The 16,122-nt window shown below is 45.8% G+C and overlaps 1 protein-coding gene across 6 annotated transcripts in view; it reads right to left on the bottom strand.

The window, feature by feature from the left end:
- Lin54 (lin-54 DREAM MuvB core complex component) overlaps window positions 1-16,122 on the bottom strand; it is a 62,037-nt gene that overhangs the window by 14,813 nt on the left and 31,102 nt on the right. For 5 of the 6 annotated variants that reach the window (XM_052198216.1, XM_052198210.1, XM_052198213.1 and 2 more), the window contains one exon: window positions 3,154-3,370. In XM_052198216.1, coding sequence (XP_052054176.1) covers window positions 3,154-3,331 — 178 coding nt within the window. In that variant the 5' untranslated portion in view covers window positions 3,332-3,370. Of the gene's footprint in view, window positions 1-3,153; window positions 3,371-12,581; window positions 12,669-16,122 lie in introns of those variants that run through there. The other variant, XM_052198214.1, reaches the window with a different exon arrangement.

Raw genomic sequence — 16,122 nt, 5'->3', positions numbered from 1 at the left:
AAATGGAGTTACAGAAGATGGCTGAGTTGCAGTGTAGACGCTGGAAACTGAATCCAGGTCCTCGGCAGAGCAGCAGCTGCTGTCTGTGCTGTCGAGCCCTCTCTCTAAACCCACCGAAAAAGTAAGAGGATCATACAAGTGACTTTACAGGGACTTCGAGGTTACATGTATGAGTATGTGTGTGTGTGTGTGTGTGTGTGTGTGTGTGTAACAATAATTAAAGAAATAGAGCTAATGAATATGAGAGAGCAAGGGGGCATGGGAAGGAAGGGAGGGAGAAAAGGCAGGAGTAAATGGTGTGATTATATTTAAATTTCAAGAAATAAAACATACTATTAAAGAAGAAAAACTGCCCTGAGATTTCAAAAAAGAGAAAATACAGTTATTGGCGGAAAATGGGCATGTGGAAAAGTGTGTAGGACACCACAGTCGAGCCCCAGCCATGCGGCAGTGGTGGGGCCTCCCTCACACAGGCTGTGCTGTGGCAGCAGCAGGGCTTCTCTGCAGACAGCATGGGAAGGGAAATGCAAGGCAGACGCACGTGTTAGTGAACACAGCGGTCTAAGTGTGCCCTGGGGAAAGGGAACAGGGAACACACACACACACACACACACACACACACACACACACACACGTTAGTGAACACAGTGGTCTAGGTGCACCCTGGGGAAAGGGAACAACACACCAGGAGGGAGAGGAGGTTTCAGACAGTTTGCTGAGCGCCCTGGAATGTTAAGGCAGAAATGTGAACGTTTAGTCTGAAACTAAATGTTCTGTTTGGTTTGGTTTGGTTTGGTTTGAAAGATCTCTACATATTTCTAGTTGTCATGGACTTCACTATGTAGACCAGGCTGGCCTCGAACTCACAGAGATTCTCCTGTTTCTGCCTCCCAAGTGCTGGGACTAAAAGCATACACCAGGCTTGTATTCTTAAATTTAATTTTAATTTTTGAGACAGGTCTCAGTATATAGTCGTGACTGGCTGGAACTTGCTATAGATCAAGCTGGCCGAGTCCCACCTCACCCGTGCACTGGAATCGTGGTAAGGGAGGGAAAGGCCAGGCACTGCAGGGCTGTGCGGTGAGAGGGAGCTACAGACTGAGGGGGCCGGCCGGCCGGCCGGCAGAGGACAGGGCCTGAAGTGCAAACACGATGGTGCTTACAGCACGTCCACAGCCTTGAAGGGCTAGGTGGCAGTTAGGAGGATAGAAGGATAGAACCCGGGGCTTCAAGTATGTGACAGTAAAGCCAGCAGCCTGGACTCAAAGAAAGACAAATATTGGGGGTGCGGGGGACATTATAAGCAATAAATGAAATAATAGCCTTCTTTGTATAGAAAAGCCATCATGATATCAATGAGATTCTTCCTTTCTTAAACTTCTGATGGAGACTGGCAGGCTACCAGCTGAAAGGCAGAGCCCTGAGGTGACAGCTATACAGAGAGGGTTCCCAGGAGAGCAGGGACCAGCAGTGACTGCACGGCTCTGACTAGGCAGGGAGACAGCTGGCTCAGAGCGTCGATCACTTGCCACGGAAGCATGCCACCTCAGGCCCACACAGAGCCAGATGGTGGCTGTGCCTGTTCCAGCCCACCTGCAGTGAAATGGGCGCTAAGACAGGACAGCTCAAGGAGCCAGCTTGTCTGCTGTACCGAGCAGTAGGCAGCAGCTTCCGACATAGTGAGAGCTGACACAGAGACTCTTCTGACTTCCGGGTTTGGTCTGTGGCAAGTACATTGTACTCACATGTGTGTGCATGCACAAAGGTAAAGTAAAAGTGAATTCGAAGGTGCATATAAAATATTTCAATAAAGTTACAATAAAGAAAGAATCCATAAGAAATGTGTGGTGGTTTGAATCAAAGTGACCCCCCAGGTTCGCACACCTGAGCACTTGGCCTCAGGGAGCGAGACAGACGCTTCGAGACTACAAAGGCTAAGAGATGTGGACCTCGGGGAAGCCAGGCTGGAACTGGGCTTTCTCCCTCTCCGCATGCAGATCAGGATGTAGCTCCCACTGCTTTCCTAGCACCATGCTTGCAAAGCCTACTGCCACACCCCCACTATGATGACAATGACTGAACCTCTGAAACTGTAAGCTAGCTCCAATTAAATGTTTTCCTTTATAAGAGTTGTCACAGTCATGGTGTCTCTTCACAGCAACAGAACAGTGACCAGGATGCAATGACACTGGATTTGGAGTTATCTGAGCTTGCTTCTTCCATTCACTTCTGCATTTGGTTCTGTGGTACTGGGCATCAAGCCTAAGCCTTACTCGGAGGGTGATCACCTTCCACGTAGCCACCTCCTCACCTTTTCAATCTGACACTGCTGGAACACACAGTAGTTTCCCAAAGAAAAGCAGGTTCTAAGCTATAAGCTGTTCTGAACCTTTCATTCTCCTCAACTCTGAAATGTAGCTAGGCCTGACAACACTTACACCTCTACGCACGCGTATGTATCAGGAGAGAGGAAGGGTTGATTGATTATTGGCAGAGTCTCCTTGCAGGCCAGCCTGGAAACTGCTGTATAATGAGGATCCTGGACTTCTGATCCTTCTCTCCACCTCAAGCACTGGGTTACAAGGTATACACTCCACAGCCAGCCTGTGGTAATGAGGAGTTAAACGGAGGCTCTCTCTATGCACACCAGGCAAGCACTCTGCCGACTGGGTAGCATGCCAACTGTAATTTTAAAGTACTATTCAAAAGAAGATTAATATAATTGTTACTTTCTCTACACACTGACCCAAGCCTTAGCAAAGAGCTGTACAGTTCAGAAATTAAATAAAGCGTTTGGTTCCAACTAAATCTATCCCATTGATATAAACAGTCAGGGTGTAAGCAGTAAAACAGCTACCCAGTTAACCAATACTCATGATTATCTGATGGTATTAGTGAGTTTCCGGTGGCTGTAAGCTGCCTCACATGGACGCTAGAAACCAAACTCTGGCTCTCTGGGAGAGAGCTAACCCCAACTAACGTCTTGTAGAATAAACAGTGCTTACACACAACTCTGATCCTACTTCTCTGTCGTTTGTAACCACTACTCATTCATACTATCTAAGGAAATACCAGACTGAAAAAAAGCAGCAGCAATGTTCTTTAACAATGTTAAAAGCATTCATTACTGTGCAAAGAAAAATGGTTACCAACCTTGCTGCAGAGGCTGCGTGCTCACACTGGGACTCTGGCCGGCTGGCTGGGCTGAGCTACTGGCTGTCGTGGCAGTGACAAGTCGGACATAATGAAACTTGCTTCCAGGCACTTGGATCTGCTGGACATTGGGAGCCGTGGCCAGAGGAATGATGGTCTTAAACTGCGGTGTGCTCATTCCGCCCACAGTGAGGGTCTGCACAGCTGACTTCACTGTCTGTCAAACAATTCAAAACAGCATGCCATGTTAATCTGTTAATTTACGACAGTCATTTACGTAAGAGAGTGTGCTCTTAAATTTCATCAACTATGTTCTTGGAAAGAAATGAAAACTGATATTCAGGTGGAGCTGGAAAGATGACAGTTCAAGGGGTGAGTGCTCTCCCAGAGAACCAGAGTTTGGTACCCAACATCCCTGTGAGGCAGCTCACAGCCACCCAAAACTCAATTTCCAGGGGATCTAACGTCCTCTTCTAGTTTCCACACACACTTGTATTCATATGCACAGACCACACACACACACAAATATAACACATACACACATATACACATACACACATATACACATACACACACAGTACACACACCATACACACACACCAGACACACACACACAAATAAAACACATACACACAACATACACACATACACACACACAGCACATACACACCATACACACACACAAACATAACATAAACACACACACACACACACACACACTTTGATACAGACCAGGAAAGGGCATATGGGAGGGTTTGGAGAGAGGAAAGGGAAGGGAGAAATACTGCAATTAAATTGTATTATAACCTCAAAAGTAAAATTAAGACTGAAAACAATATGCAAGAATGCACACCTTGTTGTTGCTGTCAGATAACATGAGAAAAGTACCATTTTAGACTCCCAGAATTAAAAAAGGAATATAGATGTTACTTTATCAAACAAACTGTAGCAGTTTTTTAGTAAATACATTATAAAAGAGAAAGCCCATGCAATTCTCGTCTATTCTGAAAGGCTGTGATACTCACTACCTGCTTCACGACGCCGAATGTAGTTGAAAACTACCCCAATCCTGGTTGTCTAGAGAGTAAGCAATTCTGAGTGTAGGAAAGCTGAGTCAGATTTTAATAATCACTTCAATAATTTGCTTCACCAGATAGTACGCTGAGACTTTCAGGAAGCCAATGAAATACCAGAAGCAGCCGAAAAGCGTTCAGTCTCATGAGATGGCCCTAATTTAAGTATGATTCATGTATGATTCAGTCAACACAGGCAAAGGTGACCTGGGTGTGGGCGTAGACATGGCAATCTGAGCACCGCAGAAGCTGAGGCTAAATACCTCACTGTAGGTAACACACTGAAGCCTTACTCAAAACAGTAAGTAAATAAAATAAAGGACAGGTAGCTAACCTCTCGGAGAAGACTATACCATAAGAGATGACACACCCCACTTAGTCTAGAGAAAGTGCTCATACAAGACAACTGTCAAATGGCTAAGGAGCTACACTTTCTCTTCACACTTCCTTCCTGTCTCATAGGGACTTGAGGTAGAGCTGGCGGTAGAAAGCCAGGTTAGCATTAGAGCTGTGGGCTGCATTCCCAGCACTGAAAAACACAACAGTTTTTTAAATGCCCATGGGGAGAAATAGAGATGTTTAGTTTAGTGGTTAGAAGCACTGGCTGTTCCTGCACAACCTTCCTGTATATAGCTCCAGTCCCAGGGGACCTGAGGCCCTCTCCTGGCCTCTGTGGGTCCCGTGTATATGCATGATGCATAGATAGACGTACCCGAGGACAGCATTCTCATTCACACAAAGGAAGATCTTCCCAGCTTTAATGCCAGCACTCAAAAGGCAGAGGCAGGGGGATCCCTGAGTTTGAGGACAGCCAAGGCCACACAGAGAAACCCTGTCTCAAAAAAGCTGATCAGACAGAAGGAAATCTTAAAAACAAAACTTAAGATCTTTGGGGTTTTGTTTGTTTGAGACAGATTTATTTGTGTAGCCCTAGCGGTCCTGGAACTCACTCTGTAGACCAGGCTGGCCTTGAACTCATAGAGACCTGCCTGCTTCTGCCTCCCGAGTGCTAGGATTAAAGGCATGTACCACCATGCCTAGCAAACTCAGACCTTCTAAATCTAATGTTAGACTTTTCTGGATCTTAAGCTTGAAGCTACCACTCTTACAAGCTATACATCGCTGGCCTTTAACTGAAAACATCAGCTCCATGTTTTTAATCAACATGCAAGTCTGTTTTCATTTTTAAAAATGCATGTCTGTTATTATTATGTATGTGAGGTCTGATGTGACACAGATATAGAGGTCAGAGGGTGACCTTTCGAGCTAGTGCTGTCCCTGGTGGTCACTCACAGCCTTGACAGGCAGCACTTTAACCCACTGAGATGCTTGGCTGCCCACGTCAGCTTCCATCCTACATACAGTTAGTCCTGAGTGAGTCACAGACTGCTCTCCCAGCCAACCATCTGATCTTCTTTGGTTGTCTCATCCCCTCCTTAACTTTCTTTGGGGCCAAATATTTTAAGAGCTTTGGAAATCTTGTTCAGTGGTACAGTATTACCTAGCATGCACACACCTAGTCCTGATCCTGACATGTGTATGCAAAAAATCATTTAAAAGTAAGAATCTGTGAGATCTGCAAACTTACTCTTACTGTCCTATGGCCTCCATGTTTCTTACTTTACTCTTTGCCTCAAGAAATCGCTGTGGGATTTTCTTTTCTTTTTTGGGGGGTGGTTTTTTTTTTTTTTTTTTTTTTTTTTTTTTTTGGTTTTTTCGAGACAGGGTTTCTCTGTAGATCCCTGGCTGTCCTGAAACTCACTCTGTAGACCAGGCTGGCCTGGAACTCAGAAATCCGCCTGCCTCTGCCTCTGCCTCCTAGAGTTCTGGAATCTTTAAAGGCGTGCGCCACCACTGTCCAGCTGGGATTTTCTTATATATGGGTCTACAGACAGGAAATTCTAGAAAGGGAAGGAAGGAAGGAAGGAAGGAAGGAAGGAAGGAAGGAAGGAAGGAAGGAAGGAAGGAAGGGAGGGAAAGAGGGAGGGAAGGAGGGAGGGAGGGAGGGAGGGAAGGAGGGAGGGAAGGAGGAAGAAAGGAAGGAAGGAAGGAAGGGATTGAGGGAGGGAGAGAGAGAGGAAGGGAAGAAGGAAGGGAGGGAGAGAGGAAGAAAAGAGGGAGGGGGAAGGTAAAGAGAGAGCCCTTGTTCTTAACCTGAACCTGTTGTGGGAAATAATAAAAATAATCCCTCCATCTCTCCTGCCTCACCAGGCTGCATCTCCATGTCCTGGTGGGGCCTCGCACTCCCTCCCTCGTTCTCCCTCCCTCGCTAGGCACGGGGGGGGGGGGGGGGGGGGGGGAGGGGGGTTGATTCTCGCTGCCCCCCGCTGGGCTATTCTCTCCCAGATAGCTCCCACAGAATCCCAGCTGATCCTTCTCTACCATCCGAGGACCCACATTCTAGTAACCAAGAAATCAAAACTCTTAAAGCTTAATTAACCAATCAGATTTATATAGATAATATTACAATTTACAAGATGTCAATACAGTAATTTCTGGCCAACTGATAATGATAAAAGCTTTATCCCAATATTTCTAACCTTTTGATACCACCACGCTGGGCTCCTTTCTCTTCTCTTCTCCTGTGACCTCTGTCCCCCCAACTCCTAGCTCCGCCTCCCTTCTCCTGTCCAATCACAGGCCTTCCAATCCTGCAACAGGAACCTATACTGCTGAGTTCTTAATCTCACTTTTAAAATTTTTGTTTGAATTCCGTGTGTCAGGTCTGGGGATACAGTCTGATGATCAAAGGCTCCCAGCAAACATTTGGTCCTCTGATTTCCACGCACACTCCAACGCAAACACAAATATGCACACACTAATAAAAATTAAATACCAACGATATACAAATCCAGAGAACAGTCTCAATGGAACCTAGAACTGCAGCCTGCTCTTACTGGTCTGCGCCCAGTCTCCCAGGAAGATGACAGGCTTCCCTTCCATTGGCACTGCTACCATGATGCAGCCGTGCAGGGCTTCAGAGCATAAGTGGCTGACTTAAGGGCCACTCGCCAATGTGTGTTACTCTCAGCTTTGTTGTCTGTCTGTCTGTCTGTCTGTCTGTCACTTCCCGTGAGTGAGTGGCCAGCCAGAGTCAGCTCCCCAAGTACGGCAGCAGGCCACAGGTAAGTACTCACACTCGAGGCCGCTTTGCCCTCTCCCTCCCTTCTGTCGGCATTCCTCACTCCAGTGCAGAGGCTGTAAGAGGTCCTCTCTGTGGCCCAGGACACTCCTCTCAGGCCCACTGTCTCCAGAGTTCACAGGGCTGATGCTACTGGAGTCGGTGCTCTTGCTCTGGCTCCCAGGAATCAAGCACGGGGTCTCAGGCTTGGCCGCAAGCCCCTTTACCTGCTGAGCCTTCTCACTGCCTCCTGGATCCTTCCTTGATTTTGTAATTTTACATGCATGTAAGAATTTTTAAAAATTGTTTCCCTACTGGCTTAGGGTTTTACTGCTATGCACAGACACCACGACCACAGCAACTCTTATAAGGACAACATTTGATTGGGGCTGGCTTATAGGTTATAGGTTCAGTCCATTATCATCAAAGTGGGAACATGTTAGCATCCAGGCAGGCATGGTGCAGGAGGAGCTGAGAGTTCTGCATCTTCATCTGAAGACGGCTAGGCATTCAACATTTACTTCTAAGTCATGAGTACTGCCCCACATAAGACAGGCATACAGATGGAAAAACACCAGGCAGGCCCCACCTACCTCTCCCTCCTTTTTGGCTTTCCTCCACACCGTCTTTCCTTGTACTGGAAAACAGTGGGGCAGGCTAAAAGCACTGTCTGCTCTACAGGCCGTGGCTCATCCCCTGAACTCACAGCAGCTCACCATCTCCCTAACTCCAATCACAGGGGATCTGTCCTCTTTAGTGTTTCTACTACGTGATAAAACACTTAATCAGCAGGGCGTGGTGGCGCACGCCTGTAATCCCAGCACTCTGGGAGGCAGAGGCAGGCAGATTTCTGAGTTCGAGGCCAGCCTGGTCTATAGAGTGAGTTCCAGGACAGCCAGGGCAATACAGAGAAACCCTGTCTCGAAAAACAAAAACAAAAACCAACCAAACAAAACCACTATAATCAAAAGCAACTTGGGGAAGACCGGGTTTGTCATCTTACTCTTGTATCCCACGTCACCAAGAAAGGAAGCAATGGCGGGAACTCAGGCGGGAACCTGGAAGCAGGAGCTGAGGCGGCACAGAGGGACTGCTTACTCACTCATTTCTTCCCTTGTGGCTGCTTAGACTCATTTTTTCTTTTAACTTTTAATTTTTTCCCCTTTCATTGAAAATACTTTTTTCTCACAAAATATATCCTGATTCCAGTTTCCCTTCCCTCTACCCACCCCAGTTCCCATAGATCTCCCTTCCATCTAGACCTACTCCCTTTCTAGACCTGTCTACCATTAGGGGGAAAACCAAAACAGGCTTCTAAGGGATAAAAATAAAACAGAACATAGTAAAACGTAATTAAAACAAAAACTATCACACTGGTATTGGACAAGACAAGAGAAGGCACAAGCACCAGAGACCCATTCCTTCTCACCCTCCAGAATCCCATAAAAACACTACTCAGCTGGGCTGATGGTGGCACATGCCTCGAATCCCAGCACTTGGGAGACAGAGGCAGATGGACCTCTGTGAGTGTGAGGACAGCCTGGTCTACAGAGTGAGTTCTATGACAGCCAAGGACTCCACAGAGAAGCCATCAGGAGAGGGCGGAGCTGGACAGACACTAAACTGGAAGTCATAATAAATACTCAGGGGCCCTCTGCAGGGCCGGCCTTGACTCTGGTTACTGTGGTTTGACCGTGGTGAAGGAGGCAGCCGTATTTTCTCGGTGTCCTCCACTGCTCTGCCTCCCACACTCTTGGCTCTTACCATCTCCCCCTCCTTTTCTGCACAGTTCCCTGAGCCTGAGGGGAGGAGACTTGATGGAGACATCCTGTTTAGAACTAAGTATTGCAAACACACGCACTCTGCATACTGTCTGTCTGTGAGTCTCTGTATTTGTTACCATCTGTTGCAAGAGGAATCTTCTCTGATGATGTCAGCCTGCTTTCCTAAATCCACCCAGGAGCGGCACTGCCCCAAGAAAGCTAGGTCCTCCCATAGCAATCATAAATCAGGAAAAAGCCTACAGTCTGGCATGACGACCCACAGGAGGATTCCTGAAAGCCTGGTCTACCAAGCAAGTTCCAGGCCAGGCAGGGCCATCTAAAAACACCCTGTCTAAGAAAGGAAAGAGAGAAAAGGAAAAAACCTCACAGACTTGCCTACATGCCAACTTTATGGAGGCATTTTCTTAATTTAGATTCCCTCTTCCCATATCTGTCCGAGTTTATGTCAAGTTGACAAACACCAACCAGCAGGATCCAAAGCCCTCTTCTGACCTGAGGGCACTGGGCATGCACTTCATAAATGCAGGTAAAGCATCATAAACAAAATAAAATAAAGACATTTCAAAGAAGTAAGTTCATGAATAACATTTTAATCCAGAACCCGCCGATTATTAGGGCGCACAAACAAGCCCACTGCAGTACAGGAGCAGCACGCAACCCCTGCGCTAGGAGCGCTGCTTACTACCTCAGCGCCTGTGCCTCTGTCCACGACGCCTTTGCGTCATGCACTCTGCAGCACAACACAAATTATTTCAGTGCGCAGTGTTTTGCTTGCATTCAGTTCTGACACCTACCAACCACAAGCTCTGTCAGTAGTGCCCACAGTGTCAGGAGGACACACACAAAACCGCAAGGATAGCAAACCCTCATTGTTGTGTAAAATCCAGCCCTCTGCTTAACAAATGACAATTATCCTTGTGAATGTAACACTGTCGTGTAAAAAATACAATTATATCAAAGACAACTTGTTGTTTTATTAAATATCTGTGCTCCTCTGCATTAAGTCAGATATATTTTCATTTCCCTTGGAGTAAAATAAAGCAGCACCTGAACTTTACTTAGTGAGGTGACTGGATGCCAACCACCCTGAAAAGGCCTGAAGGCCTTTCTACATGCCTTTCCTGTGCCTTTTTCTTTCAGCCCACTGGAAGTCTGGAAGTCGATTATAGATGGAGCCTAAAGCCATTTCCTAGCCTACTAAATAGTAGCATTTAAAAATAAATGGTGGAGGGCTGGAGAGATGGCACAGCGGTTAAGAGCACGGACTGCTCTTCCCGAGTCCCAGCAATGGTTCAAATCACATGGTAGCTCACAACCATCTGTAATGAGATCTGACGCCCTCTTCTGGTGTGTCTGAAGACAGCTATAGTGCACTTATATATGTAAATATAAATGGCTACATCATTGTTTAAAGTGCATTCAATTAAACCTAAGAGCCATCTTCCTCCCTCCCTTCTCTAACAAAGGTCTCACTAGAAGCCCAGACTGGTTCTGAAGGCAGGATCCTCCCCCCTCAATCTCCAGGAGCACCAGACTAATTGTAATGTTGACAATTGTATTCATTGAAACACAAACTATGTACAGCAGCAAAAAATCTGTATATTGTCTTTTCCGCTATAAACTTGCATTTGAATTCTATAGCCTCTAAAAAAGTTTATTGTGCCATTGCACTTAATCCCAGAATTCAGGAGGCAAAAGCAGGGGATATCCATGAATTCAAGGCCAACATGGTCTACAAGGCAAGTTCCAGGACAGAGATACCAAATGAGACTGTTTCAAGTACACACACACACACACACACACACACACAGGGGGAGGAGGATGGATGGAGATGAATGGAGAGACAGAGGTAAAGTACATTTCTAGCCATGGAATTCTTCTGTAATACTTCCATACCTTCTTTGTTTTTCAGACCAGTCTTACGCCGTAACCCTGCTAACCTGGCCTTAATTTTGTGGCAGTCATTTTGTTTCAGCCTCCAGGTACTAGGACACAATTTTTCTTTTTACATTTAGTCATCTGTGTGATATAAACGTCCATGTACATACCATCACATGAGTACGGAGTCAGAGGACAACTTACACAAGTCAGTTCTCTCTTTCTCCCAGGTGGGTCCCGAGCATCAAGCCAACGACTTTCCCTGCTGGACACTGTCCTGGCCCCAGCGATGACTGATTCATTTCTGAGACGAGGTCTACTATGGAGCTGCTCTGGCTGGCCTCACACTCACTAACCATGCAGACAAGGCTGGCCTCACACTCACAGAGCTCTGCCTGCCTCTGCCTCTAGAGTAAAGGCAATAAAGACATGCACCACCATGCCAGGAACAATTTTTTTTTTTTTGGTTTTCGAGACAGGGTTTCTCGGTGTAGCTCTGGCTGTCCTGGAACTCACTCTGGAACTCACTCTGTAGACCAGGCTGGCCTCAGAAATCCACCTGCCTCTGCCTCCCAAGTGCTGGGATTAAAGGTGTGTGCCACCACCACCAGGAACAATTTATAATGGTATATTTACAAACTCTTTCTTTTTATGACTTTCCTATGCTTTAGTTGAAGTCATTTCAAAACAGTTTGTTATAGTCAAAACAAGTTTTACAGTAAGCCTGATGGTAACCACAAAGCAATACCCTTCATTAGAGACCAAAATAAGGAATAAAACACATTACTAGGATAAAATACTTAACCAGAAAGGAAGAGAGTGAGAGAGTGAGAAACCAGAAGGCAGCAGTAAGAGAGCCACACCACAGGCCTTCTCAGAGAGCCGACCTGAGCTGTGGCCCTGCCCTCCTGAAATGACTGAGGGAGGAAGCAGGCCCAGCTGCTCGGGGGGACTCACTTCACTCCTCACAGAGAACGCAAGGGCAGAAGACGCTATTCCAAGGCAGCATCCCAAAAGAAACAGGAGTAGCCACATTTACATCAAGTAAAATAGATCTCAATTCAAAAACAGTAAAGAGAAACAGGGAGACCACTGTCAAGATCACGGAGTCAAAGGATGAAGTGTTAATTTAGCAAAAAGAAAACAATAACAAATATACAGTAATATGGTGTCAAAACAGGGTGAGACAGGCCCCAGTGCAGTAACAGCAAAGGACCCAGCACCCGACTGCCAGAGATGCACACATCATCCGACAGAGAGAGGCGTCAGTTAAGCCGCACCTGGACCAAACAGCCCTAACAGACACCAGACACTTCCCCCAGACGTGTAAATTACATGTTTTTCTCATTACTGTGTACAACATTTTCTAAGACATAAGATATAGTCCTGAAAATACAGCTCAACAAAATGTAAAACCTGAGATCACATACACCTAGAGTCTTTTCCAACCTCGATGCAACAAAACTAAAAATCTGTAAGATAATAAAACTTTGGAAACTATACAAATACATGAGAAACTTAAATGTATTCTCTTTCTTTCATGTGACTTTTTGAGATGGTCTCACTACTTACTTAGTCCAGGCTGGCCTTGAACTTCTCTATCCTCCTGCCTCTGCCTCTTAAACATAGGGATTACACACAGGTGTGCACCACCACATCGGCCTAGTTGTTCTGAAATAACAGATTATAGAAACCAAGAGGAAATACTTTAAATTCCTTGAAAAAATGAAAATGTAAATATATCACATCAAAATCCTTGAAAGATCTCAAACATACAACTTATGTTACATTTTAAGGAATCAGAAACTCAGAAAAAAAAAACAGATCCTAGGTTAGGAGAAAGATATAACAAAGATCACAACAAAAAATAAATGCACGAGAGACTCAAAGCTACAAAAGTTAACTTTTGAAAAAAAAAAAGCTGGTTTTTCTTTTTAAAAAAATCTGAGCCGGGTGGTGGTGGCACACGCCTGTAACCCTAGCACTCTGGGAGGCAGAGGCAGGTGGATTTCTGAGTTCGAGGCCAGCCTGGTCTACAGAGTGAGTTCCGGGACAGCCAGGGCTACACAGAGAAACCCTGTCTTGGGGGGTAAAAAAATCTGATAAATGCTTAGGTAGAGTAAGAAAAGATAGGACTTGAATAAAATCAGAGATCTCAATGCAGAGCCCTGGGTATGCGGCACATGCCTTTGACCCCGGCCAGCACTCAGAAGGCAGAGGCAGGAACACCAACAGCATCCTGGTGTACAGAGCAAGCTGGAGAATAACCAGAGTCACACAACAGAGACCCTGTCTCAAAAGACAAAGTAAAACAAAAAACTAAACAAAAATCCACGTCTGGGGTGCCTCATGCCTGTAACTCCAACACTTAGAAGGAGTTCCTGGCTAGCCTGGTCTACAGAGGGAGACTTGAAAGAAGTCAAGAAGACAAGTGGGCAAGGTGGCTCAGCGGGTAGGGTGCTTACCCCAAGCCTGACAGACTGGATCGATATGGTGGGAGGAGAAGAAATCCAGACTCAGACTTGCAGGCACGGGTGATGGGGGGACGACGCCCTAACATCTGAGAAGCCAGGGCAGGAGTACAACCCCAGGTTAACCTGGCTACTACAGTAAGAATGAAGCCAGCCCAGGTAAAAGGAAGGGACTGTGACCGCCATCACAGGGACACGAGGGATCATCAGGAATTATTGTGAACAACTATACAACACAACAAAAACAAGTGGTAAAGAACATGGCTCTGGAGCAGAGGTCTCTCCCTCACCATGAGCGGAAAGGTTGACACCAAGCCTAAGGCTGGGTGGGCTTCCCATCAGTGCTGAGACTCTTCCTCTGTCCTCCCACCAAGGACCAGACAGTTTCCATGCAAAACAGTTAACTCAGACATCTGCAGCACACACCAATTTTGGTTAAATTACTACAAAAAATATAAAGAATTATTTGAAACTTATTCTATGTGGCCAATATGATTCTGACACCAAAAGCAAATAAGAATACAACCAAAAATACAAACAAAAACGAAAAAAAAAAAAAAAACCCAAAAAGCTATAGACAAGTATATCTGACAAACATGCAAAACTCAACCAAATACTCATCAATTGAGCGAGGTCATTACTACAGTGTCTGCCTCGCAGGTGTGAAGCCTGACTCAGGTCCCCACAGCCACGACACAAGCACAACAGCAACAGCAACACCTCAGAAGCACTGAGAGAGCCGGGGCTGAGAGAAGAGGACTGTCGTGAGCTGGAGGCTAACCCTGGCTACACAGCTTCAAGACAAGCTAGACTGCAAAGTTAGGCAGGAAGAGTGACACGCCCATCAGCAGGTGGGTCAGCTAGCACGTGGTCACCCAACACATACAAAGAGTTTGATGTAACTTAGGAACCCTTTGTGATGACGCTCTCAAGAAACTACACACTAGACACAGAAGGAACATAATTATATGAGACCATAGTACACACGGAAGGAACACAATCACATGAGACCACATTACACACAGAAGGAACATACTCAATCACATGAGACTACATTACACATGGAAGGAACATACTCAGTCACATGAGACCACATTACACACGGAAAGAACACACTCAATCACATGAGACCACATTACACACGGAAGGAACACACTCAATCACATGAGACCACATTACACACAGAAGGAACACACTCAATCACATGAGACCACATTACACACAGAAGGAACACACTCAATCACATGAGACCACATTACACACAGAAGGAACATACTCAATCACATGAGACCATATCCAAAAATCCAATAGCTAGCATTGTACTCATGGGGAAGAACTTTCTAAAAATGGTTATTTCCACTACTTATACTCAATAAAACTGCTACAAGTCTTACATAGATCAATCAGGGAAGAGAAAGCACACTCTTCGTACTGGAAAAGAGGAAGTCAGATTGTTACTGTAGGTAGATGACAAACAGCTATTACACACAGAAAACCTAATGGTAAACAACAAAGTCCTCAAGTGTCATGACACACAATTAACAGTCCAAACCCACAGTCCCGCTGGAGGACAACAGCAGCGGGCTGAGACAGAAACCAGGAAAGTGATCACAGAAGTCGCCACACAAGCACACAAAACCAAAGCCCACAGTACTGACACAGAACGTGGAGAGTCTACAATAAAAACTATAAAACACGGATTCCATGAAGCTGGATACTAAAGCTCAGTAATAAAACACAGGCTCAGAATGCGTGACACCTTTGCTTCAATTCCCAACACCAAAATAGTTTTCACTGGGAACAGGGAATGGCGGTGGCAGACAGACACACACATATCTTTCTCTTAAGACATTAAACCCAAGCTACTGTCTAACTGACACTTGGGTGACGGTGACTTGTGGGCCAGCCTCCCCCTCCACAGGTGCTGAGGTGACATTATAGGTGTGCGCAGCCTGCCCACTTTTATGCACAGCTACAGACTGAATGTGAGGGCTTCCCGTGAGCTCGGCAAGCACTGATCAATTGCTACTAAAACAGCACACACCAGCCACAGGTCCAGTCATCTTGAAAAACTTAAACCTTAATTCCAATGGTTCCACTGTGGTCACTATTTTGTGGTATTTCATATGTATGTTGTGCCAGGAATCGTTCGTGAACCCCAAAAGACCACCACGGAGCCGATTCTGAAGCAATCACATTGGGGTCTCTATTCAAGCTCGGGCTCAGGCTCCCGCCAACTCTGACACAGCAGGAAGGCGGCGCTGAGCCCAGCATCAGGCAAGCGTTGATAGAGGAGGAAGGGGAGCCAAACCATATACGTAACTTCTGTTTTCCTCCTGCTTGGTGGTTGTTAGGAAGTGACATGTCAGGGGCAGGCTTGTAGCCTGGGGGTGCAGATTTGTTGGGAACTGGTGCTAGGTACCAGCCTGTTAGCTAACTTGAGTTCAGCCTTAGGTCAGGTTCTCTAAGATGGAGTCTGAATCCAAAAGGTTTGGTTTCTTAACACATATTAATGTTAACGAGTGAATGGTGATAAATTTCCATACTCATTTTAATCGCTTATTTCTTCTTCTTGCTGGATGTTAACTCAGATCTACACAATTGAACAAGTATCAGAGGTAGGCATTTAACACTGTGCTAAC

Source organism: Apodemus sylvaticus, chromosome 11 (assembly GCF_947179515.1).
Source record: "Apodemus sylvaticus chromosome 11, mApoSyl1.1, whole genome shotgun sequence".
Lineage (NCBI taxonomy): Eukaryota > Metazoa > Chordata > Mammalia > Rodentia > Muridae > Apodemus > Apodemus sylvaticus.
Note: the sequence above shows the minus strand (reverse complement) of the source record. Positions and strands in the feature narration are given on the sequence as shown.